The 27,349-nt window shown below is 44.9% G+C and overlaps 1 protein-coding gene across 4 annotated transcripts in view; it reads right to left on the bottom strand.

Moving 5' to 3' along the window:
* LOC109884050 (protein Dok-7) overlaps nt 1-27,349 on the bottom strand; it is a 58,439-nt gene that overhangs the window by 8,998 nt on the left and 22,092 nt on the right. For all 4 annotated transcript variants that reach the window (XM_031821292.1, XM_031821291.1, XM_031821290.1 and 1 more), the window contains exons 4-10: nt 27,019-27,219; nt 19,689-19,808; nt 11,870-11,977; nt 10,672-11,678; nt 5,842-5,919; nt 456-495; nt 8-136 (exon numbers count right to left, since the gene is read on the bottom strand). In XM_031821292.1, coding sequence (XP_031677152.1) covers nt 8-136; nt 456-495; nt 5,842-5,919; nt 10,672-11,678; nt 11,870-11,977; nt 19,689-19,808; nt 27,019-27,219 — 1,683 coding nt within the window. The remainder of the gene's footprint in view (nt 1-7; nt 137-455; nt 496-5,841; nt 5,920-10,671; nt 11,679-11,869; nt 11,978-19,688; nt 19,809-27,018; nt 27,220-27,349) is intronic.

The raw sequence follows: 27,349 nt of genomic DNA on the forward strand, positions 1-27,349 counted from the left end.
CTCTCACCGCCAGAGACTGAGGTCTGTCTGCTTGGCGTCATCGTGCCGGGGGGAGGTGGGGGTGAATAGGAGGGTTCTAGAGGGTGAGAGAGGCCCGCCTCACCCCGCACCACCTCTCTACACTGGGGTGGTGGATCTGAGAAATGTAGGGCAGTATGGAATGTTATCACCAACAGGTTAATGAATATATACAGATCATTAGACAGGTTAATGAATATATACAGATCATTAGACAGGTTAATGAATATATACAGATCATTAGACTGGTTAATGAATATATACAGATCATTAGACAGGTTAATGAATATATATCATTTAGTTACAATGTTACATGAGAATAATGGTGTAAATAGACAGACGGACAGACAGAGGGAGGCAGACAGACAGGCAGAGGGAGGGAGGCTGACAGGCAGACAGACAGGCAGACACACAGACAGGCAGACACACAGACAGACCTGGTGTTGGGGAAAGCCCTGAATGTGAAGGGCTGTTTGTCTAAAATGGAACAGAAAGAGAAAAAATATTAGACAATACAATACATTATACGACAATACATTATACGACAATACATTATACTACAATACATTATACTACAATACATTATACTACAATACACTATACTACAATACATTATACTACAATACATTATACTACAATACACTACAATACACTACAATACATTATACTACAATACATTATACTACAATACACTACAATACATTATACGACAATACATTATCCTACAATACATTATACTACAATACATTATACTACAGCACATTATACTACAATACATTATAATACAATACATTATACTTTTAAAAAAATACTACAATACATTATACTACAATACATTATACTACAACACATTATAATACAATACATTATAATACAATACATTATGCTACAACACATTATACTACAACACACTACAACACATTATACTACAACACATTATACTACAACACATTATACTACAGCACATTATACTACAATACATTATACTACAATACATTATACTACAGCACATTATACTACAGCACATTATACTACAATACATTATGCTACAACACATTATACTACAACACATTATGCTACAACACATTATACTACAATACATTATACTACAGCACATTATACTACAATACATTATACTACAATACATTATACTACAATACATTATACTACAATACATTACATTATACTACAATATATTATACTACAACACATTAAACGACAATACATTATACTACAATACATTATACTACAGCACATTATACTACAATACATTATACTACAACACATTATACTAGAATACATTATACTACAATACATTATACTACAATACATTAAACGACAATACATTATACTACAATACATTATACTACAGCACATTATACTACAACACATTATACTACAACACATTATGCTACAACACATTATACTACAATACATTATACATCATACTACAGCACATTAGACTACAATACATTATACTACAATACATTATACTACAACACATTATACTACAACATATTATACTACAACACATTATACTACAACACAATACATTATACTACAATACATTATACATCATACTACAGCACATTATACTACAATACATTATACTACAATACATTATACATCATACTACAGCACATTATACTACAATACATTATACTACAATACATTATACTACAATACATTATACTACAATACATTATACTACAATACATTATAATACAATACATTATACTACAATACATTATACTACAATACATTATACTACAATACATTATAATACAATACATTATACTACAATACATTATACTACAATACATTATACTACAATACATTATACTACAGCACATTATACTAGAATACATTATACTACAACACATTATACTACAGCACATTATACTACAATACATGATAATACAATACATGATAATACAATACATTATACTACAATACATTATACTACAATACATTATACTACAGCACATTATACTACAATACATTACATTATACTACAATATATTATACTACAATATAATATACTACAACACATTAAACGACAATACATTATACTACAATACATTATACTACAGCACATTATACTACAATACATTATACTACAACACATTATGCTACAACACATTATACTACAATACATTATACTACAACACATTATGCTACAACACATTATGCTACAACACATTATACTACAATACATTATACATCATACTACAGCACATTATACTACAATACATTATACTACAATACATTATACATCATACTACAGCACATTATACTACAATACATTATACTACAATACACTACAATACATTATACTACAATACATTATACTACAATACATTATACTACAATACATTATACTACAATACATTATAATACAATACATTATACTACAATACATTATACTACAATACATTATACTACAATACATTATAATACAATACATTATACTACAATACATTATACTACAATACATTATACTACAGCACATTATACTAGAATACATTATACTACAACACATTATACTACAGCACATTATACTACAATACATGATAATACAATACATGATAATACAATACATTATACTACAATACATTATACTACAATACATTATACTACAGCACATTATACTACAATACATTACATTATACTACAATATATTATACTACAATATAATATACTACAACACATTAAACGACAATACATTATACTACAATACATTATACTACAGCACATTATACTACAATACATTATACTACAACACATTATGCTACAACACATTATACTACAATACATTATACTACAACACATTATGCTACAACACATTATGCTACAACACATTATACTACAATACATTATACATCATACTACAGCACATTATACTACAATACATTATACTACAATACATTATACATCATACTACAGCACATTATACTACAATACATTATACTACAATACACTACAATACATTATACTACAATACATTATACTACAATACATTATACTACAATACATTATAATACAATACATTATACTACAATACATTATACTACAATACATTATACTACAATACATTATAATACAATACATTATACTACAATACATTATACTACAATACATTATACTACAATACATTATACTACAGCACATTATACTAGAATACATTATACTACAACACATTATACTACAGCACATTATACTACAATACATGATAATACAATACATGATAATACAATACATGATAATACAATACATTATACTACAATACATTATACTACAATACATTATACTACAGCACATTATACTACAATACATTACATTATACTACAATATATTATACTACAATATAATATACTACAACACATTAAACGACAATACATTATACTACAATACATTATACTACAGCACATTATACTACAATACATTATACTACAACACATTATGCTACAACACATTATACTACAATACATTATACTACAACACATTATGCTACAGCACATTATACTACAATACATTATACTACAACACATTATGCTACAACACATTATACTACAATACATTATACTACAACACATTATGCTACAACACATTATACTACAACACATTATACTACAATACATTACACTACAACACATTATACTACAACACATTATAATACAACACATTATACTACAACACAATACATTATACTACAACACAATACATCATACTACAGCACATTATACTACAATACATTATACTACAATACATTATACTACAATACATTATACTATAATACAACAAACACTCTCCCCCTCTCTCTTCTCTCTTTTAAGGAGAGGTTTTCTTCAGGTGATGATTTGGTTATTAAAAACCCACGGCATTGCTCTTCTTCAATCAGTTGTTTTCTATTGACAGCACACGGAGTTTGACAAGTTCTCGTTGATGACACACACGGTGAGGTGTGAGGACTGTTAATCTGATTAGTACGGTGAGGTGTGAGGACTGCTAATCTAATGAGTTCTCAGTGCTCAGCAGACGGGAGGAGGGAACCACACTGTGTGTTCTCCGTTCCAAACGGAACCCTATTCCCTATAAAGTGCACTACTTCCAACCAGGACAATAGGTACTATATAGGGAATAAAGGTGGCGTTTTGGGACACAGAGGCGTTGTTTGGTCAGAGGCGCATTGGGGAAGGTTAAAGATGTGAAAAGAAAAGGCAAGGAAATAAATGGTAAGATGTTGATGTTGTTGATGTTGTTGTTGTTGTAACAATAAATGATAGTTAATATGGTGAAAATGGTGGGTGAATATTTCTCACTTCCTCGCTCACAGCAGAGATGAAAGAGGAAACCTTTTCAAAAACACAATAAGATACTCCACTTAGCAGCAGCTTTTATTCAAAGCAACTGACAGTCAAGCTGGATATATTTTACATGTGGCTGGCCCCGGGAATCGAACCCACAACCCTGGTGTTGCAAGCTCTATACAAACTGATCCATACAGGATAACTATTAACACACTGACTACACCAAGCTGACTACACCAAGCTCTACAAACTGATCCATACAGGATAACTATTAACACACTGACTACACCAAGCTGACTACACCAAGCTGACTACACCAAGCTTTACAAACTGATCCATACAGGACAACTACTAACATACTGACTACACCAAGCTGACTACACCAAGCTTTACAAACTGATCCATACAGGACAACTACTAACATACTGACTACACCAAGCTGACTACACCAAGCTCTACAAACTGATCCATACAGGACAACTACTAACATACTGACTACACCAAGCTGACTACACCAAGCTCTACAAACTGATCCATACAGGACAACTACTAACATACTGACTACACCAAGCTGACTACACCAAACTGACTACACCAAGCTGACTACACCAAGCTCTACAAACTGATCCATACAGGACAACTACTAACATACTGACTACACCAAGCTGACTACACCAAACTGACTACACCAAGCTGACTACACCAAGCTCTACAAACTGATCCATACAGGACAACTACTAACATACTGACTACACCAAGCTGACTACACCAAACTGACTACACCAAGATGACTACACCAAGATGACTACACCAAGCTGACTACACCAAGCTCTACAAACTGATCCATACAGGACAACTACTAACATACTGACTACACCAAGCTGACTACACCAGGACAAATTAGCTAGCAACAGCGAGCTAGCTAGCTAAATGTCCATGGAATGTTTATATCCCAGGACAAATTAGCTAGCAACAGCGAGCTAGCTAGCTAAATGTCCATGGAATGTTTATATCCCAGGACAAATTAGCTAGCAACAGCGAGCTAGCTAGCTAAATGTCCATGGAATGTTTATATCCCAGGACAAATTAGCTAGCAACAGCGAGCTAGCTAGCTAAATGTTCATGGAATGTTTATATGGTGTTTCGATCTGTCCCCAAATTAATATAGTTGGTATTGATACATCTACCCTGCATTTCCTGATCGTGTCTGCTGTGGATGGACAAACTCAACAGGCGAGCGATGGCGCATGGGTGTGGCCGGTGTAGTCAGCACGGGGCGGCAGGGTAGCCTAGTGGTTAGAGCATTGGACTGAAGTTCAAATCCCCGAGCTGACAAGGTACAAATCTGTCGTTCTGCCCCTGAACAAGGCAGTTAACAGTGGTTCCTAGACCGTCATTGACAATAAGACTTTGTTCTTAACTGACTTGCCTAGTTAAATAAAGGTTAAAAAAAAAAAGATAGGTATTATATCGTTGCCCCTACTGTCATTAACCACACAACGGGTCATCTTACCTGCGTAACATGTCTCTTTCTAGCTGAGAACCATTGCTCATGGGTAATGTAGTTGTGATCTATACAGGGATGATGACTCTGGATGGGTGGAGAAACAGATGACGGAGGTGGGGTTAAACAACAGCCATGGTGGTCAACAGACATGGGTTCAAATACTATTCGAAATCATTTCAAATACTTGATCCGTGTTTGCTTAAGTTGCGCCTGGCATAATGGACCAATGGGATAGTCCCAAAATAGCAAACCCCGCCCATTAGGCAGACTAGAGCAAACAATCAAAGTATTTGAAAGATTTCAAATAGAATTTGAACCCAGTCTGGTCATAGTGATGTTCATGTGATGAAATAGACAGCCAGACAACAACGTGCTGAATGTAAATGTGAGAGAAGGACAACGTATTGTCTTGTCAAACAGAACAGGGAGGTGAAGAGGGAGTTTTGGTGAGGACAGACATAGTCAGCGGTTCAGAGGGTCAACATTAAGTCTTCAGACACAGGAGGGATGCTGCATCTCTTTCGGGAGGGTTTTGATCAGAACAACAACATGTTTTATTGTTTTCCTTCTGGCCGTTATCCTCCAGGTGTTAGACTGTCTCTCTCCCTCTCCTTTTCACTCTCTCTCTGTCGCCTTTTATCCCTCTCTCTCTCCCTCTCCTTTTCACTCTCTCTCTGTCGCCTTTTATCCTTTTCTCCCTCCTCCAGGTGTTAGCTAAGACTGTCTCTCTCCCTCTCCTTTTCCCTCTCTCTCTGTCGCCTTTTATCCTTTTCTCCCTCCTCCAGGTGTTAGCTAAGACTGTCTCTCTCCCTCTCCTTTTCCCTCTCTCTCTGTCGCCTTTTATCCCTCTCTCTCTCCCTCTCCTTTTCACTCTCTCTGTCGCCTTTTATCCTTTTCTCCCTCTGTCTCTCCCTCTCCTTTTCACTCTCTCTCTGTCGCCTTTTATCCTTTTCTCCCTCTCTCTCTCCCTCTCCTTTTCACTCTCTCTCTGTCGCCTTTTATCCTTTTCTCCCTCTCTCTCTCCCTCTCCTTTTCACTCTCTGTCTCCTTTTCTCTCTCCCTCTCCTTTTCACTCTCTCTCTGTCGCCTTTTATCCTTTTCTCCCTCTGTCTCTCTGTCTCCTTTTCTCTCTCTGTCTCCTTTTCTCCCTCTCTCTCATTTTCACTCTCTCACTGTCGCCTTTTATCCTTTTCTCCCTCTCTCCCTCTGTCTCCTTTTCACTCTCTCTCTGTCGCCTTTTATCCTTTTCTCCCTCTCTCTCTGTCTCCTTTTCACTCTCTCACTGTCGCCCTTTATCCTTTTCTCCCTCTGTCTCCTTTTCACTCTCTCTCTGTCGCCTTTTATCCTTTTCTCCCTCTCTCTCTCCCTCTCCTTTTCACTCTCTCACTGTCGCCTTTTATCCTTTTCTCCCTCTCCCTGTCTCCTTTTCTCTCTCTGTCTCCTTTTCTCTCTCTGTCTCCTTTTCTCTCTCTCTCTGTCGCCTTTTATCCTTTTCTCCCTCTCTCTCTGTCTCCTTTTCACTCTCTCACTGTCGCCTTTTATCCTTTTCTCCCTCTGTCTCCTTTTCACTCTCTCTCTGTCGCCTTTTATCCTTTTCTCCCTCTCTCTCTCCCTCTCCTTTTCACTCTCTCACTGTCGCCTTTTATCCTTTTCTCCCTCTGTCTCCTTTTCTCCCTCTCCCTGTCTCCTTTTCTCTCTCTGTCTCCTTTTCTCTCTCTGTCTCCTTTTCACTCTCTCTCTGTCGCCTTTTATCCTTTTCTCCCTCTGTCTCCTTTTCTCCCTCCCTCTCCTTTTCTCCCTCTCCTTTTCTCCCTGTCTCCTTTTCTCCCTCTCCTTTTCTCCCTCTCCTTTTCTCCCTCTCTCTCTCCCTCTCCTTTTCACTCTCTCACTGTCGCCTTTTATCCTTTTCTCCCTCTCTCCCTCTGTCTCATTTTCTCCCTCTCTCCCTCTGTCTCCTTTTCACTCTCTCTCTGTCGCCTTTTATCCTTTTCTCCCTCTCTATCTCCCTCTCCTTTTCACTCTCTCTCTGTCGCCTTTTATCCTTTTCTCCCTCTCTCTCTCCCTCTCCTTTTCACTCTCTCACTGTCGCCTTTTATCCTTTTCTCCCTCTCTCCCTCTGTCTCATTTTCTCCCTCTCTCCCTCTGTCTCCTTTTCTCTCTCTGTCTCCTTTTCTCTCTCTGTCTCCTTTTCCCTCCATCCTTCTTCTACTCTTTCTCCCTCCTCTCTCTCTATCCTCTCTCTCTCCATTATCTTCCTACTAAACAGAACAAAATAAACTTTGCTCAGGCCTCGGAACAAAATGTATCCAAATGTCTGTATCTGCAGAAAGTTCAGGTTGATAGTGGCCGACCCTGGCCTTGACCCTACTCCTGTCTGGTAACAACTTGTTCCATTTAATTGACAGGAACATTGAATCTCTTCATTCTGTCAGAGTGATTTTTAAAGGGGGAATCTGGGATTCAAAATATCCCACATTGGCAATAAAGTGGTCAGTAATATATATATATATATATCATTCATTTAAATGTTCATTTAAATGTTAAATCCCAGATTGCCCTTTTAAGGGGTTGTTTGTGTGCAGACGGTGGCTCTGAGGTATCCCTGACATTGTATGGAATGTTTTAAATAACAGCCTTCTGTGACAACAACATATCACTGTGCTACGCTAGTTAAACATCATAACACTGTGCTACGCTAGTTAAACAACATATCACTGTGCTACGCTAGTTAAACATCATATCACTGTGCTACGCTAGTTAAACAACATATCACTGTGCTACGCTAGTTAAACATCATATCACTGTGCTACGCTAGTTAAACAGCATATCACTGTGCTACGCTAGTTAAACAACATATCACTGTGCTACGCTAGTTAAACATCATAACACTGTGCTACGCTAGTTAAACAACATATCACTGTGCTACGCTAGTTAAACATCATATCACTGTGCTACGCTAGTTAAACAACATATCACTGTGCTACGCTAGTTAAACATCATATCACTGTGCTACGCTAGTTAAACAGCATATCACTGTGCTACGCTAGTTAAACAGCATATCACTGTGCTACGCTAGTTAAACAGCATATCACTGTGCTACGCTAGTTAAACATCATATCACTGTGCTACGCTAGTTAAACAACATATCACTGTGCTACGCTAGTTAAACAACATATCACTGTGCTACGCTAGTTAAACATCATATCACTGTGCTACGTTAGTTAAACATCATATCACTGTGCTACGCTAGTTAAACAACATATCACTGTGCTACGCTAGTTAAACATCATCACTGTGCTACGCTAGTTAAACAACATAACACTGTGCTACGCTAGTTAAACATATCACTGTGCTACGCTAGTTAAACAACATAACACTGTGCTACGCTAGTTAAACAACATACATCATATCACTGTGCTACGCTAGTTAAACATCATATCACTGTGCTACGCTAGTTAAACATCATATCACTGTGCTACGCTAGTTAAACATCATAACACTGTGCTACGCTAGTTAAACAACATATCACTGTGCTACGCTAGTTAAACATCATATCACTGTGCTACGCTAGTTAAACATCATATCACTGTGCTACACTAGTTAAACAACATATCACTGTGCTACGCTAGTTAAACATATCACTGTGCTACGCTAGTTAAACAACATATCACTGTGCTACGCTAGTTAAACAACATATCACTGTGCTACACTAGTTAAACAACATATCACTGTGCTACGCTAGTTAAACAACATATCACTGTGCTACGCTAGTTAAACATCATATCACTGTGCTACGCTAGTTAAACATATCACTGTGCTACGCTAGTTAAACAACATATCACTGTGCTACGCTAGTTAAACAGCATATCACTGTGCTACGCTAGTTAAACATCATATCACTGTGCTACGTTAGTTAAACAACATATCACTGTGCTACGCTAGTTAAACATCATATCACTGTGCTACGCTAGTTAAACATCATATCACTGTGCTACGCTAGTTAAACAACATATCACTGTGCTACACTAGTTAAACAACATATCACTGTGCTACGCTAGTTAAACATATCACTGTGCTACGCTAGTTAAACAACATAACACTGTGCTACGATAGTTAAACATATCACTGTGCTACGCTAGTTAAACATATCACTGTGCTACGCTAGTTAAACAACATAACACTGTGCTACGATAGTTAAACATATCACTGTGCTACGCTAGTTAAACATATCACTGTGCTACGCTAGTTAAACAAGCCTTAAACACAGCCTGTTTAACTCCAGTTTATCAGGCCTCGTCGTGATCATGTTACTTGGGAGTAACAGGTGTGTATGTGTGTGGACTGCCAACAGTGTATCAGTCTTCTTTGAGTGCTTTGGGCTGGTACTGTGGGAGTGTACAGCGACTCGAATGAGCCAAATAAGCAGACGGCTAGTTGTGGGATTGTGATGACAGGGACAGCAGGCGTTTGCATGGACTGGCTGTATGGGAAACAGTGATAAGATGAACACACACACACATACAGACATGGACACACACAGAGGGGCGGCAGGTAGCCTAGTGGTTAGAGCGTTGGGCTAGTAACCAAAAGGTTGCTCGATCAAATCCCCGAGCTGGGAAAGTCGTTCTGCCCCTGAACAAGGCAATTAAACCCACTGTTCCCCGGTTGGCTGTCATTGTAAATAAGAATTTGTTCTTAACCGACTTGCCTTGTTAAAATAAAAAGGTAAAAAATTTATAAAAAACACTGAATAAATTAACAGTCAGACATGGAGCCAAATGAAGCCTAGGAATCCATTAGTACTAATAACTATTAGGGTGTCCAGAGTTGTATTACCTGGGTTTCTCCACACACTGGACAGCCAGGTAACAGCAGAGGTCTGGGTGTGAGCCGAGCGGACACGATGCTGCACCGATCACCATTGTCCACAGGGGGCGCTCTCTCACTGCTCCAGGACAGGTGCCTTTCTACGGAGGCCTGCCTCGGGGTCTCTACCCACTGGAGAGAGGCCTCAGTGGGGGTGGAAGGAAGGGAAGGACACTCATGCCCCTGGATCTGTCCTTGATCTCCATCCCCACCGATCCGCCTGTCCCTGCCCAGTTCGGATGCTCCTCCCTGGGGTGGAGGATCCCTGAAGCCCAGGGTGTGCAGGAGGTTCCTGGGGCTGTCATACTGTAGTCTGAGAAGGCTGGGTGCCTGGTACTCCTCACTCTGACACCGGGGGGCGCCAGAGCTACAACCACTAGTCCTGGAGGAGGAGGAGGAGCAAGACGGGAGGCAGGAGCCGGGAGTAGGGGGGGAGAGAGGGCCGGGCTCAGGGGTCCTTAAGGACAGAGGAGGAGGTGGAGGAGGTAGACTGGGTGGAGGAGGAGGAGGTAGAGAGGGAGGAGGGGGAGGTAGAGAAAGAGGAGGCAGAGAGAGAAGAGGGGGAGGTAGACTAAGGACAGACCCAAACTCCTCCCCTCCCCCTTGACTGGCTGTGTCCAGGCTGCCCGTACAGGAAGAGAAGCTCCCAGAGTAAGACGATTGTCTGCTGGCCGTGGCGACGCCTATCCCGCTGTCCAACGAGCTTTGGCGCCCGCTGTCGTGGAGACTGCGAAGGTGGGAAGCCGGTTTGAAAGGAGTGCGGTTCATGACAGCGTTATAGAGATCCTCGTCCAGATTGGTCGAGGACCTCGCAGTGGGAGGGGCCGACAGGGTCTCGGTTGAGGAAGTGGGGCGTTTTGGCCCTGGCCATAAAGGGAAGTGGCTTCCGTAGCTGGCGTCTGATTGGCTGGAGGAAGAGGAAGAGATACTGCTGCGGTCGTCCCCGGCAATGGAGGTGCTGTAACTGGAGTTGGAGGCTGGGGAAGATATTATTGATTAGCTGACTGATTGATTGATCAAAGGTCAATTGAGTAAAATGATTTAAGATTTAAGTGAATTGATTGATAAAACGGTTAAACTACGCAGTTTATTGATGGTTCAAATACAGTCAGGAGATGAACTGAAAACTGGGATTATTGATTGGTGGATTGCGGTATTGATTGATTACCTGTACTGCTCTGTCTACTGCTGTGAGACAGCATGCTGAGTCTTCTCTCTAGATCCGATGTTTCATGGTTGATCCTCTCCTCTGAGGAGGACCGGCTAGCACTGGGATCTACACACACACACACACACACACACACACACGAGTAATATATCCACAGCTTTATCTACTGGGTCTATAATGAAAACAGGTACTGAAACCACGGGCTCTATAATGACAACAGGTACTGAAACCATGGGCTCTACAACGAACACAGGTACTGAAACCATGGTCTCTATAACGAACACAGGTACTGAAACCATGGTCTCTATAACGAACACAGGTACTGAAACCATGGTCTCTATAACGAACACAGGTACTGAAACCATGGTCTCTATAACGAACACAGGTACTGAAACCATGGTCTCTATAAGGAACACAGGTACTGAAACTATGGGCTCTATAACGAACACAGGTACTGAAACCATGGTCTCTATAACGAACACAGGTACTGAAACCATGGTCTCTATAAGGAACACAGGTACTGAAACCATGGTCTCTATAAGGAACACAGGTACTGAAACCATGGGCTCTATAATGACAACAGGTACTGAAACCATGGGCTCTACAACGAACACAGGTACTGAAACTATGGGCTCTATATTGAACACAGGTACTGAAACCACGGGCTCTATCATGACAACAGGTACTGAAACAATGGTCTCTATAACGAACACAGGTACTTAAATAATGGTCTCTATAACGAACAGGCACTGAAACAATGGTCTCAACGAACACAGGTACTGAAACCATGGGCTCTATACTGAACACAGGTACTGAAACCACGGGCTCTATAACGAACACAGGTACTGAAACAATGGTCTCTATAACGAACACAGGTACTTAAATAATGGTCTCTATAACGAACAGGCACTGAAACAATGGTCTCAACGAACACAGGTACTGAAACCACAGGCTCTATAATGAACACAGGCTGAGTTAACTACCAAAGTGAGGGGGAGGCAGGCTGAGTTAACTACCAAAGTGATGGGGAGGCAGGCTGAGTTAGCTACCAAAGTGAGGGGGAGGCAGGCTGAGTTAGCTACCAAAGTGAGGGGGAGGCAGGCTGAGTTAGCTACCAAAGTGATGGGGAGGCAGGCTGAGTTAACTACCAAAGTGAGGGGGAGGCAGGCTGAGTTAACTACCAAAGTGATGGGGAGGCAGGCTGAGTTAGCTACCAAAGTGATGGGGAGGCAGGCTGAGTTAGCTACCAAAGTGATGGGGAGGCAGGCTGAGTTAGCTACCAAAGTGATGGAGAGGCAGGCTGAGTTAGCTACCAAAGTGATGGGGAGGCAGGCTGAGTTAGCTACCAAAGTGATGGGGAGGCAGGCTGAGTTAACTACCAAAGTGAGGGGGATCCAGGCTGAGTTAGCGACCAAAGTGATGGGGAGGCAGGCTGAGTTAGCGACCAAAGTGATGGGGAGGTAGGCTGAGTTAGCTACCAAAGTGATGGGGAGGCAGGCTGAGTTAACTACCAAAGTGAGGGGGATCCAGGCTGAGTTAGCGACCAAAGTGATGGGGAGGCAGGCTGAGTTAGCGACCAAAGTGATGGGGAGGCAGGCTGAGTTAGCTACCAAAGTGATGGGGAGGCAGGCTGAGTTAGCTACCAAAGTGATGGGGAGGCAGGCTGAGTTAGCTACCAAAGTGATGGGGAGGCAGGCTGAGTTAGCTACCAAAGTGATGGGGAGGCAGGCTGAGTTAGCTACCAAAGTGAGGGGGTTAGCTACCAAAGTGAGGGGGAGGCAGGCTGAGTTAGCTACCAAAGTGAGGGGGAGGCCGGCTGAGTTAGCTACCAAAGTGAGGGGGTTAGATACCAAAGTGAGGGGGAGGCAGGCTGAGTTAGCTACCAAAGTGAGGGGGAGGCAGGCTGAGTTAGCTACCAAAGTGATGGGGAGGCAGGCTGAGTTAGCTACCAAAGTGAGGGGGAGGCAGGCTGAGTTAGCTACCAAAGTGAGGGGGTGAGCTACCAAAGTGAGGGGGAGGCAGGCTGAGTTAGCTACCAAAGTGATGGGGAGGCAGGCTGAGTTAGCTACCAAAGTGAGGGGGAGGCAGGCTGAGTTAGCTACCAAAGTGAGGGGGAGGCAGGCTGAGTTAGCTACCAAAGTGAGGGGGAGGCAGGCCGAGTTAGCTACCAAAGTGATGGGGAGGCAGGCTGAGTTAGCTACCAAAGTGAGGGGGAGGCAGGCTGAGTTAGCTACCAAAGTGAGGGGGTTAGCTACCAAAGTGAGGGGGAGGCAGGCTGAGTTAGCTACCAAAGTGATGGGGAGGCAGGCTGAGTTAGCTACCAAAGTGATGGGGAGGCAGGCTGAGTTAGCTACCAAAGTGAGGGGGAGGCAGGCTGAGTTAGCTACCAAAGTGAGGGGGTTAGCTACCAAAGTGAGGGGGAGGCAGGCTGAGTTAGCTACCAAAGTGATGGGGAGGCAGGCTGAGTTAGCTACCAAAGTGAGGGGGAGGCAGGCTGAGTTAGCTACCAAAGTGAGGGGGTTAGCTACCAAAGTGAGGGGGTTAGCTACCAAAGTGAGGGGGAGGCAGGCTGAGTTAACTACCAAAGGGAGGGGGAGGCAGGCTGAGTTAGCTACCAAAGTGATGGGGAGGCAGGCTGAGTTAGCTACCACAGTGATGGGGAGGCAGGCTGAGTTAGCTACCAAAGTGAGGGGGAGGCAGGCTGAGTTAGCTACCAAAGTGAGGGGGAGGCAGGCTGAGTTAGCTACCAAAGTGATGGGGAGGCAGGCTGAGTTAACTACCAAAGTGAGGGGGAGGCAGGCTGAGTTAACTACCAAAGTGATGGGGAGGCAGGCTGAGTTAGCTACCAAAGTGATGGGGAGGCAGGCTGAGTTAGCTACCAAAGTGAGGGGGAGGCAGGCTGAGTTAGCTACCAAAGTGAGGGGGAGGCAGGCTGAGTTAGCTACCAAAGTGAGGGGGAGGCAGGCTGAGTTAGCTACCAAAGTGATGGGGAGGCAGGCTGAGTTAGCTACCAAAGTGAGGGGGAGGCAGGCTGAGTTAGCTACCAAAGTGAGGGGGTTAGCTACCAAAGTGAGGGGGAGGCAGGCTGAGTTAGCTACCAAAGTGATGGGGAGGCAGGCTGAGTTAGCTACCAAAGTGAGGGGGAGGCAGGCTGAGTTAGCTACCAAAGTGAGGGGGTTAGCTACCAAAGTGGGGGGGAGGCAGGCTGAGTTAGCTACCAAAGTGATGGGGAGGCAGGCTGAGTTAGCTACCAAAGTGATGGGGAGGCAGGCTGAGTTAACTACCAAAGTGAGGGGGATCCAGGCTGAGTTAGCGACCAAAGTGATGGGGAGGCAGGCTGAGTTAGCGACCAAAGTGATGGGGAGGCAGGCTTAGTTAGCTACCAAAGTGATGGGGAGGCAGGCTGAGTTAGCGACCAAAGTGATGGGGAGGCAGGCTGAGTTAGCTACCAAAGTGATGGGGAGGCAGGCTGAGTTAGCTACCAAAGTGATGGGGAGGCAGGCTGAGTTAGCTACCAAAGTGATGGGGAGGCAGGCTGAGTTAGCTACCAAAGTGAGGGGGTTAGCTACCAAAGTGAGGGGGAGGCAGGCTGAGTTAGCTACCAAAGTGAGGGGGTTAGCTACCAAAGTGAGGGGGAGGCCGGCTGAGTTAGCTACCAAAGTGAGGGGGTTAGCTACCAAAGTGAGGGGGAGGCAGGCTGAGTTAGCTACCAAAGTGAGGGGGAGGCAGGCTGAGTTAGCTACCAAAGTGATGGGGAGGCAGGCTGAGTTAGCTACCAAAGTGAGGGGGAGGCAGGCTGAGTTAGCTACCAAAGTGAGGGGGTGAGCTACCAAAGTGAGGGGGAGGCAGGCTGAGTCAGCTACCAAAGTGATGGGGAGGCAGGCTGAGTTAGCTACCAAAGTGAGGGGGAGGCAGGCTGAGTTAGCTACCAAAGTGAGGGGGAGGCAGGCTGAGTTAGCTACCAAAGTGAGGGGGAGGCAGGCTGAGTTAGCTACCAAAGTGATGGGGAGGCAGGCTGAGTTAGCTACCAAAGTGAGGGGGAGGCAGGCTGAGTTAGCTACCAAAGTGAGGGGGTTAGCTACCAAAGTGAGGGGGAGGCAGGCTGAGTTAGCTACCAAAGTGATGGGGAGGCAGGCTGAGTTAGCTACCAAAGTGAGGGGGAGGCAGGCTGAGTTAGCTACCAAAGTGAGGGGGTTAGCTACCAAAGTGAGGGGGAGGCAGGCTGAGTTAACTACCAAAGGGAGGGTGAGGCAGGCTGAGTTAGCTACCAAAGTGATGGGGAGGCAGGCTGAGTTAGCTACCAAAGTGATGGGGAGGCAGGCTGAGTTAGCTACCAAAGTGAGGGGGAGGCAGGCTGAGTTAGCTACCAAAGTGAGGGGGAGGCAGGCTGAGTTAGCTACCAAAGTGAGGGGGTTAGCTACCAAAGTGAGGGGGTTAGCTACCAAAGTGATGGGGAGGCAGGCTGAGTTAGCTACCAAAGTGATGGGGAGGCAGGCTGAGTTAGCTACCAAAGTGATGGGGAGGCAGGCTGAGTTAGCTACCAAAGTGATGGGGAGGCAGGCTGAGTTAGCTACCAAAGTGAGGGGGAGGCAGGCTGAGTTAGCTACCAAAGTGAGGGGGAGGCCGGCTGAGTTAACTACCAAAGTGATGGGGAGGCAGGCTGAGTTAGCTACCAAAGTGATGGGGAGGCAGGCTGAGTTAGCTACCAAAGTGATGGGGAGGCAGTCTGAGTTAGCTACCAAAGTGATGGGGGAGGCAGGCTGAGTTAGCTACCAAAGTGAGGGGGAGGCAGGCTGAGTTAGCTACCAAAGTGAGGGGGAGGCAGGCTGAGTTAGCTACCAAAGTGATGGGGAGGCAGGCTGAGTTAGCTACCAAAGTGAGTGGGAGGCAGGCTGAGTTAGCTACCAAAGTGATGGGGAGGCAGGCTGAGTTAGCTACCAAAGTGATGGGGAGGCAGGCTGAGTTAGCTACCAAAGTGAGGGGGAGGCAGGCTGAGTTAGCTACCAAAGTGAGGGGGAGGCCGGCTGAGTTAGCTACCAAAGTGAGGGGGAGGCAGGCTGAGTTAGCTACCAAAGTGAGGGGGAGGCAGGCTGAGTTAGCTACCAAAGTGAGGGGGAGGCAGGCTGAGTTAGCTACCAAAGTGATGGGGAGGCAGGCTGAGTTAGCTACCAAAGTGAGTGGGAGGCAGGCTGAGTTAGCTACCAAAGTGATGGGGAGGCAGGCTGAGTTAGCTACCAAAGTGAGGGGGAGGCAGGCTGAGTTAGCTACCAAAGTGAGGGGGAGGGGGCAGATTTAACTCCTGCTTCCTACCCTTTAAGTTGGCATTGTATCTCCTCTCCTCTCCTCTCCTCTCCTCTCCTCTCCTCTCCTCTCCTCTCCTCTCCTCTCCTCTCCTCTCCTCTCCTCTCCTCTCCTCTCCTCTCCTCTCCTCTCCTCTCCTCTCCTTCCTTCCTTCCCTTCTCTTTCACCCAGTCCTCTCCTCCACCTCCCTCCCCTCTCCTCTCCTCTCCTACCTACTCCCCCTCCCCTCTACTCTGCCTCCCCTACCTCCCTCCATCCCCCCAACCTCCCTCCCTCCCCCACTCTCCCCTCTCCTACCTACTCTCCCTCCTCTCCTACCCTCTCCCCTCCATCCTCCAATCCTCTCTCCTCTCCTTAACTAAGTCTTCCTATCTGTGACATCTACCTGCTCTCCCCTCTCCCCCCCCCCCCTCCCCTCCCTCCCTCCCCTCTCCTCCAATCCTCTCTTCCCTCTCCCCCTCCCTCCCTCCCCTCTCCTCCAATCCTCTCTTCCCCCCCCCCTCCCCTCCCCTCCCTCCCTCCCCTCTCCTCCCTACTCTCCCTCCTCTCCTACCCTCTCCCCTCCATCCTCCAATCCTCTCTCCTCTCCTTAACTAAGTCTTCCTATCTGTGACATCTACCTGCTCTCCCCTCTCCCCCCCCCCTCCCCTCCCTCCCTCCCCTCTCCTCCAATCCTCTCTTCCCTCTCCCCCTCCCTCCCTCCCTCCCCTCTCCTCCAATCCTCTCTTCCCCCCCCCCCTCCCCTCCCCTCCCTCCCTCCCCTCTCCTCCAATCCTCTCTTCCCTCTCCCCCTCCCTCCCCCCTCCCCTCCCTCCCTCCCTCCCCTCTCCTCCAATCCTCTCTTCCCTCTCCCCCTCCCTCCCCCCCCTCTCCTCCCTCCCTCCCTCCCCTCTCCTCCAATCCTCTCTTCCCTCTCCCCCTCCCTTCCCTCCCCTCTCCTCCAATCCTCTCTTCCCTCTCCCCCCTCCCTCTCCCCCTCCCTCTCCTCTCCCCCCCCTCCCCTCCCTCCCTCCCTCCCCTCTCCTCCAATCCTCTCTTCCCTCTCCCCCTCCCTCTCCCCCTCCCTCTCCCCCCCCCCCCCTCCCCCTCCCTCCCTCCCTCCCCTCCAATCCTCTCTTCCCTCTCCCCCTCCCTCTCCTCTCCCCCCCCCTCCCCTCCCCTCCCTCCCTCCCCTCTCCTCCAATCCTCTCTTCCCTCTCCCCCTTCCTCTCCCTCTCCCCCTCCCCTCCCTCCCTCCCTCCCCTCTCCCCCTCTCTCCCCTCCCTCCCTCCCTCCCCTCTCCTCCAATCCTCTCTTCCCTCTCCCCCCCCCTCCCTTCCCTCTCCCCCTCCCTCTCCTCCAAATGTATGGTTTCCTCTGGATACAATTACAATCACCGTCTAGCAGCTCTCTCTCTCTCTCTCTGCCACGATTCAGTGAAAAACCCTGCCAATTCACACACCTTCACAGGGAGGGTAGGTGTGTGTCCGTGGGAAAAACCCTGCCAAAGGCTGGGACATTTACAAGGAGATGTACATGACAGCTGTGTGTGTGTGTGTGTGTGTGTGTGTGTGTGTGTGTGTGTGTCAGCACATTTACAGGGAGGTGTATATGAGTTTATGTCTGCCTGTCTGAGAGTGAGTGAGTGAGTGAGTGAGTGTGTGTGTGTTTCTGTGTAAGAGTGAGTGTGAGTGAGTATGTGTAAGAGTGTGTGTGTGTGTTTGTGAGAGAGAGTGTGAGTGAGTGAGTATGTGTAAGAGTGTGTGTCTGTGTGTGTGTGTGTGTGTGTGTGTGTGTGTGTGTGTGTGTGTACACTATGTCCTGTATGTATGTGTGTGAGAATGCAAGATGAGGTGGAGGGGGTGTCAAGTATCTACCCCCTGTCACTAGCTTAGCATGACTGCTAGCTAATGGCTAATGCTAACCGCTAAGCCCCTACAGCAGTTTTAGTCACTATGCTGAATGGGGTGTCGACTAACACTGGCTAGCGCTGGCTAACGCTAAACTATGCTAGGCTAATTATAGCACTGTTAAAGCACGGAATGTCTCAGGTTAAAAACAGGCTGCAGCACCCTTCTCAGGCCTGACAGAGGTAGATGTGTATACACACGCTGTATACACACACACGCACACACACACTCTTACACATACACACACTCTCTTACACACACACACACACACACACACACACACACACACACACACACACACACACACACCTTAATCCACACAGTGGCCCCAAAGGGCTTTGAGCATGTGATCCCACCTCCATGCTGGCGCCTCGACACACACACAAATAAACACAAACACACTGAAACACCCAGTAAACCTTAGAGACACAAGTCACATTCCTTTGGTAGGAAAATACGAGAGAGAGAGAGATGCCTTTGACTGAGGACTGATAAACAATGGTTGACCCGTCTGCCTTCTATAGTGTATGTGTGTGTGTGTGTGTGTGTGTGTGTGTGTGTGTGTGTGTGTGTGTGTGTGTGTGTGTGTGTGTGTGTGTGTGTGTGTGTGTGTGTGTGTGTGTATATACCTGGTAGGTTAGGTCTGAGGCCACTAGGTGTTCTACTTGGAGAGATGCCTCTGACTATACAGTCAAACAGGAAACTGATCTGCTCTCCTTCTGAACAGGACAGGAAGAACACACCAGCCCCTAGACAGAGAGAGAGACAGAGACAGAGACAGAGACAGAGACAGAGACAGAGACAGAGACAGAGACAGAGAGAGAGAGAGAGACAGAGAGAGACAGAGAGAGACAGAGAGAGACAGAGAGAGAGAGAGAGACAGAGAGAGGGAGAGGGAGAGAGAGAGAGGGAGAGAGACAGAGAGGGAAGATGAGGGAGAGGGAAGATGAGGAGAGGGAAGATGAGGGAGAGAGGATAGAAGAACATACAAACTATTACAAATTGACAACAAATGTTCCAAGATATTTTTTAAAGGAGGCTGGTAGAAAGGACATTGATTGAAGAGAGATATTTCCCCTGACTAAAGGAGGCTGGTAGAAAGGACATTGATAGAAGAGAGATATTTCCCCTGACTAAAGGAGGCTGGTAGAAAGGACATTGATTGAAGAGAGATATTTCCCCTGACTAAAGGAGGCTGGTAGAAAGGACATTGATTGAAGAGAGATATTTCCCCTGACTAAATGAGGCCAGCTAGTTTAACCATAAAGAGGCTGGTAGTGAAGGCTATCTGCCCTTGAATGAAACACAGACAGGTTTTGTACGGTTGTACTGGAGACCCTTGGTTACGTCAACAATCTTCAACGATTCAACGTGTTCCTGTCGTTGTATCAGAACAGTTCCAGACGAAAACACAATGTGAGGACAAACCTCAGCCAGAAGATCATTCAGTAGACGTGTCCTATAACCTCAGCCAGAAGATCATTCAGTAGACGTGTCCTATAACCTCAGCCAGAAGATCATTCAGTAGACGTGTCCTATAACCTCAGCCAGAAGATCATTCAGTAGACGTGTTCTAAAACCTCAACCAGAAGATCATTCAGTAGACGTGTCCTATAACCTCAGCCAGAAGATCATTCAGTAGACGTGTCCTATAACCTCAGCCAGAAGATCATTCAGTAGACGTGTCCTAAAACCTCAGCCAGAAGATCATTCAGTAGACGTGTCCTAAAACCTCAGCCAGAAGATCATTCAGTAGACGTGTCCTAAAACCTCAGCCAGAAGATCATTCAGTAGACGTGTCCTATAACCTCAGCCAGAAGATCATTCAGTAGACGTGTCCTATAACCTCAGCCAGAAGATCATTCAGTAGACGTGTCCTAAAACCTCAGCCAGAAGATCATTCAGTAGACGTGTCCTAAAACCTCAGCCAGAAGATCATTCAGTAGACGTGTCCTAAAACCTCAGCCAGAAGATCATTCAGTAGACGTGTCCTAAAACCTCAGCCAGAAGATCATTCAGTAGACGTGTCCTAAAACCTCAGCCAGAAGATCATTCAGTAGACGTGTCCTAAAACCTCAGCCAGAAGATCATTCAGTAGACGTGTCCTAAAACCTCAGCCAGAAGATCATTCAGTAGACGTGTCCTATAACCTCAGCCAGAAGATCATTCAGTAGACGTGTCCTAAAACCTCAGCCAGAAGATCATTCAGTGGACGTGTCCTAAAACCTCAGCCAGAAGATCATTCAGTAGACGTGTCCTAAAACCTCAGCCAGAAGATCATTCAGTAGACGTGTCCTAAAACCTCAGCCAGAAAATCATTCAGTAGACGTGTCCTAAAACCTCAGCCAGAAGATCATTCAGTAGACGTGTCCTATAACCTCAGCCAGAAGATCATTCAGTAGACGTGTTCTATAACCTCAGCCAGAAGGAAAGGTAGAGGGTAGGAAGGAAGGAAGGAAGGAAGGAAGGAGGAAGGAAGGAAGGAGGAAGGAAAGGTAGAGGGTAGGAAGGAAAGGTAGAAAATAGGAAGGAAAGGTAGAGGGTAGGAAGGAAGGAAGGAAGGGGGTAGGAAGGAAGGAAGGGGGTAGGAAGGAAGGAAGGAGGTAGGAAGGAAGGAAGGAAGGAGGAAGGAAGGAAGGAGGAAGGAAGGAGGAAGGAAAGGTAGAGGGTAGGAAGGAAAGGTAGAAAATAGGAAGGAAAGGTAGAGGGTAGGAAGGAAGGAAGGAAGGAAGGAAGGAAGGAAGGAAGGAAGGAAGGAAGGAAGGAAGGAAGGAAGGAAGGAAGGAAGGAAGGAAAGGTAGAGGGTAGGAAGGAAGGAAGGAAAAAAGGAAGAAGGAAAGGTAGAAGATCGGAAGGAAGGAAAGAAGGATGGAAGGAAGGAAAGAGGGAGGGAGGGAGGGAGGGAGGGAGGGAGGGAGGGAGGGAGGGAGGGAGGGAGGGAGGGAGGGAGGGAGGGAGGGAGGGAGGGAGGGAGGGAGGGAGGGAGGGAAAAATGAAGGGAGGAGAGGAAAGAGGGAGTGGAGGAAGGAGAGTGTGTGTGTGTATGTGTGTGTGTGTGTGTGTCTAATAGAAGTCCTGTTCACCTGGGATCAATGGACAAAAGGCACAACGCCAAGAGAAATAGCGAACTATGATAACCAACCATTACAAAACCTGCTATGTTTCATTTAGTATAAATCAACCATTTTGTTTGTCCGTGATTACACAAATACCATCTGATTGGTTAGAAAGTGAACATGGTCCATTCCTGATTGGTTACAAAGTGAACAGGATACTTTCCTGATTGGTTGATTTCCTCTAAAAGATAAAGTTGTATTGAATTAAAATTCAATTTAAAACCTCTTCCACTTCTTTTAAATGAATTAGGAACTACCATCTATTTGTTCATCTGAATAGGAATTACCATCTATTTGTTCATCTGAATAGGAATTACCATCCATTTGTTCATCTGAATAGGAACTACCATCTATTTGTTCATCTGAATAGGAACTACCATCTATTTGTTCACCTGAATAGGAACTACCATCTATTTGTTCATCTGAATAGGAACTACCATCTATTTGTTCATCTGAATAGGAACTACCATCTATTTGTTCATCTGAATAGGAATTAGCATCCATTTGTTCATCTGAATAGGAACTACCATCTATTTGTTCACCTGAATAGGAACTACCATCTATTTGTTCACCTGAATAGGAACTACCATCTATTTGTTCATCTGATTAGGAACTACCATCTATTTGTTCATCTGAATAGGAATTACCATCTATTTGTTCATCTGAATAGGAACTACCATCTATTTGTTCATCTGATTAGGAACTACCATCTATTTGTTCACCAGAAGTGTTTTGGGCCCCAAGAGTTTTTGACACCCAAACTCTCAGACGCTGTATATTGCCCTGAGTGTGTGTGTGTGTGTGTATGTGTGAGTGTGACTTGGTGTGTGTTAGTGTGTGTCTGTTAGTGTGAGTGTGACTTGGTGTGTGTTAGTGTGTGTGTGTTAGTGTGTGTCTGTTAGTGTGACTTGGTGTGTGTTAGTGTGTGTGTGTGTGTTAACTGCGGGTCAGATGAAGACACACAGAGGTGATAAGTCACAAGACATCCCTCTCCTCTCCTATCGTCACCTGACACACACACACACACACACACACTATTCTTTACAGCGGGTGATGATTTACAGTCAGAGGTTGGAAATGAACAAAACCCACTAATCTGAGGATAGTACTATTCAGACCAGACTAGTAGAAAATGTGCACAACTAACCCACTAGTCTGAGGATAGTACTATTCAGACCAGACTAGTAGAACATGTGCCCAAATAAACCCACTAGTCTGAGGATAGTACTATTCAGACCAGACTAGTAGAACATGTGCCCAAATAAACCCACTAGTCTGAGGATAGTACTATTCAGACCAGACTAGTAGAAAATGCGCCCAACTAACCCACTAGTCTGAGGATAGTACTATTCAGACCAGACTAGTAGAAAATGTGCCCAAATAAACCCACTAGTCTGAGGATAGTACTATTCAGACCAGACTAGTAGAAAATGTGCCCAACTAACCCACTAATCTGAGGATATTACTATCCAGACCAGACTAGTAGAAAATGTGCCCAACTAACCCACTAGTCTGAGGGTAGTACTATCCAGACCAGACTAGTAGAAAATGTGCCCAACTAACCCACTAATCTGAGGATATTACTATCCAGACCAGACTAGTAGAAAATGTGCCCAACTATCCAGACCAGACTAGTAGAAAATGTGCCCAGCTAACCCACTAACCTGAGGATATTACTATCCAGACCAGACTAGTAGAACATGTGCCCAACTAACTCGCCAGGCCAGTGACATTTTGTCTTTACAAATACAGCATTTTGGACCCAAATGTTGCCTGGGCTATGTTCCCCATCCCTGTTTACTGTCCACAGGGACACGGACTCACAGTGCATTTCTCTAATGAAACAACACTCACATTCTATCTGTTATATTTCTCAAATGAAACAACACTCACATTGTATCTCTCCTATTTCTGTAATGAACCAACACACATTCTATCTGTTCTATTTCTCTAATGAACCAACACTCACATTCTATCTCTCCTATTTCTGTAATGAACCAACACTCACATTCTATCTCTCCTATTTCTGTAACGAACCAACACTCACATTCTATCACTCCTATGTCTCTAATGAACCAACACTCACATTCTATCTCTCCTATTTCTCTAATGAACCAACACTCACATTCTATCTCTCCTATTTCTGTAACGAACCAACACTCACATTCTATCTCTCCTATTTCTCTAATGAACCAACACTCACATTCTATCTCTCCTATTTCTGTAACGAACCAACACTCACATTCTATCTGTTCTATTTCTCTAATGAACCAACACTCACATTCTATCACTCCTATTTCTCTAATGAACCAACACTCACATTCTATCTCTCCTATTTCTCTAATGAACCAACACTCACATTCTATCTGTTCTATTTCTCTAATGAACCAACACTCACATTCTATCTCTCCTATTTCTGTAATGAACCAACACTCACATTCTATCTGTTCTATTTCTGTAATGAACCAACACTCACATTCTATCTCTCCTATTTCTGTAATGAACCAACACTCACATTCTATCTGTTCTATTTCTCTAATGAACCAACACTCACATTCTATCTCTCCTATTTCTCTAATGAACCAACACTCACATTCTATCTGTTCTATTTCTCTAATGAACCAACACTCACATTCTATCTCTCCTATTTCTCTAATGAACCAACACTCACATTCTATCTGTTCTATTTCTCTAATGAACCAACACTCACATTCTATCTCTCCTATTTCTCTAATGAACCAACACTCACATTCTATCTGTTCTATTTCTCTAATGAACCAACACTCACATTCTATCTGTTATATTTCTCTAATGAACCAACACTCACATTCTATCTGTTATATTTCTCTAATGTCACAACACACACCCTTCATTCTGGACATGTCATTCCCCCACTGCTGTTCTGAGGGCAGCTGGCAATATGCAAATGAAGTGGTGGAGAGGGCCGAGTTGATTGGTCTGAGATGGCTCTAGGGGGAGTGGTATTTATAGAATGAAGAAACAAGACACTCGTATTAAGGCCCAGGAGAGTGTGTCTATCTCGCTCTCACACACACACACACACACACACCCTTGCTACGGTAAAGACAGTTGTCATTGGTCCTGACAGGCCCGTTACGGTAAAGACAGTTGTCATTGGTCCTGACAGGCCCGTTACGGTAAGACAGTTGTCATTGGTCCTGACAGGCCCGTTACGGTAAAGACAGTTGTCATTGGTCCTGACAGGCCCGTTACGGTAAAGACAGGCCCGTTACGGTAGAGACAGTTGTCATTGGCCCTGACAGGCCTGTTAAGGTAAAGACAGGCCCGTTACGGTAAAGACAGGCCCGTTACGGTAAAGACAGGCCCGTTACAGTAGAGACAGTTGTCATTGGTCCTGACAGGCCCGTTACGGTAAGGACAGTTGTCATTGGTCCTGACAGGCCTGTTACGGTAAAGACAGGCCTGTTACGGTAAAGACAGGCCCGTTACGGTAAAGACAGGCCCGTTATGGTAAAGACAGGCCCGTTACGGTAAAGACAGTTGTCATTGGTCCTGACAGGCCTGTTACGGTAAGGACAGTTGTCATTGGTCCTGACAGGCCCATTACGGTAAAGACAGGCCCGTTACGGTAAAGACAGTTGTCTTTGGTCCTGACAGGCCCGTTACGGTAAAGACAGGCCCGTTACGGTAAAGACAGGCCCGTTACGGTAAAGACAGGCCCGTTACGGTAAAGACAGGCCCGTTACGGTAAAGACAGTTGTCATTGGTCCTGACAGGCCTGTTACGGTAAGGACAGTTGTCATTGGTCCTGACAGGCCCGTTACGGTAAAGACAGGCCCGTTACGGTAAAGACAGGCCCGTTACGGTAAAGACAGGCCCGTTACGGTAAGGACAGTTGTCCTTGGTCCTGACAGGCCTGTTACGGTAAGGACAGTTGACACGAGCACATAATTACTCATTCATCCTGTACAACAATTAGATGTAAGCCTCATACTTGAGACTCCTGTATAAACAGCGTTATGGTAATGTGGCCGTATTCTGGTATCTGACATACCAGCCAACTGTACTGTACTGAGATACCAACTATACTGAGATACCAACTATACTGTACTGAGAGATACCAACTGTACTGAGAGATACCAACTATACTGAGATACCAACTATACTGTACTCTGAGATACCAACTATACTGTACTCTGAGATACCAACTATACTGTACTCTGAGATACCAACTATACTGTACTGAGATACCAACTATACTGTACTCTGAGATACCAACTATACTGTACTCTGAGATACCAACTATACTGTACTCTGAGATATCAACCAACCACAAAATACAGTAGTCATTTGGGGAGAAGAGAGAACGATAGAGAGACAGGGACAATGTACTGCTGGGATGGAACAAAAGCCTGCACTCCTCGGATTCTCCAGGACCAGAGATGGAGGCCACAGACCTGGTGAACTGTCACTATGGAATTGTTTTAGAATTCAAAACAATTCCATTGAACTATTATTAAAACTAGCTAACCCGTTGACACAGTGAGTTCCATTCTCAAAAGTAGTGCACTATATAGGGAATAGGGTGCCATAGGGCTCTGGTCTAAAGTAGTGCACTATATAGGGAATAGGGTGCCATAGGTCTCTGGTCTAAAGTAGTGCACTACATAGGGAATAGGGTGACATAGGGCTCTGGTCTAAAGTAGTGCACTATATAGGGAATAGGGTGCCATAGGGCTCTGGTCTAAAGTAGTGCACTATATAGGGAATAGGGTGCCATAGGGCTCTGGTCTAAAGTAGTGCACTATATAGGGAATAGGGTGCCATTTGGGACACTGTCCCGTTGTGGTTCCATACTCACAGTATCCACATCTAGTGCCACCCTCAAACACAAAGCCATTGGGCACGTCGCCATAGCGACGCAGGTCTGACAGCTTCCACTGGCCAATCACGGCCGGCGGGAGGTCCCTAGTGAGGACCAGTAGGTTGTTGCACAGGTGCAGGGAGGCGGGACCACTCTCTAGCTTAGTTCCTGGCTGAACGCCTACACTGAACCTGTGGACTGGTTGAGAGAGAGAGAGAGAGAGAGAGAGAGAGAGAGAGAGAGAGAGAGAGAGAGAGAGAGAGAGAGAGAGAGAGAGAGAGAGAGACAGAGAGACAGAGACAGAGAGACAGAGAGACAGAGAGACAGA

The sequence above is a fragment of the Oncorhynchus kisutch genome, unplaced genomic scaffold, assembly GCF_002021735.2.
Source record: "Oncorhynchus kisutch isolate 150728-3 unplaced genomic scaffold, Okis_V2 scaffold3956, whole genome shotgun sequence".
Taxonomy (NCBI): Eukaryota; Metazoa; Chordata; class Actinopteri; order Salmoniformes; family Salmonidae; genus Oncorhynchus; species Oncorhynchus kisutch.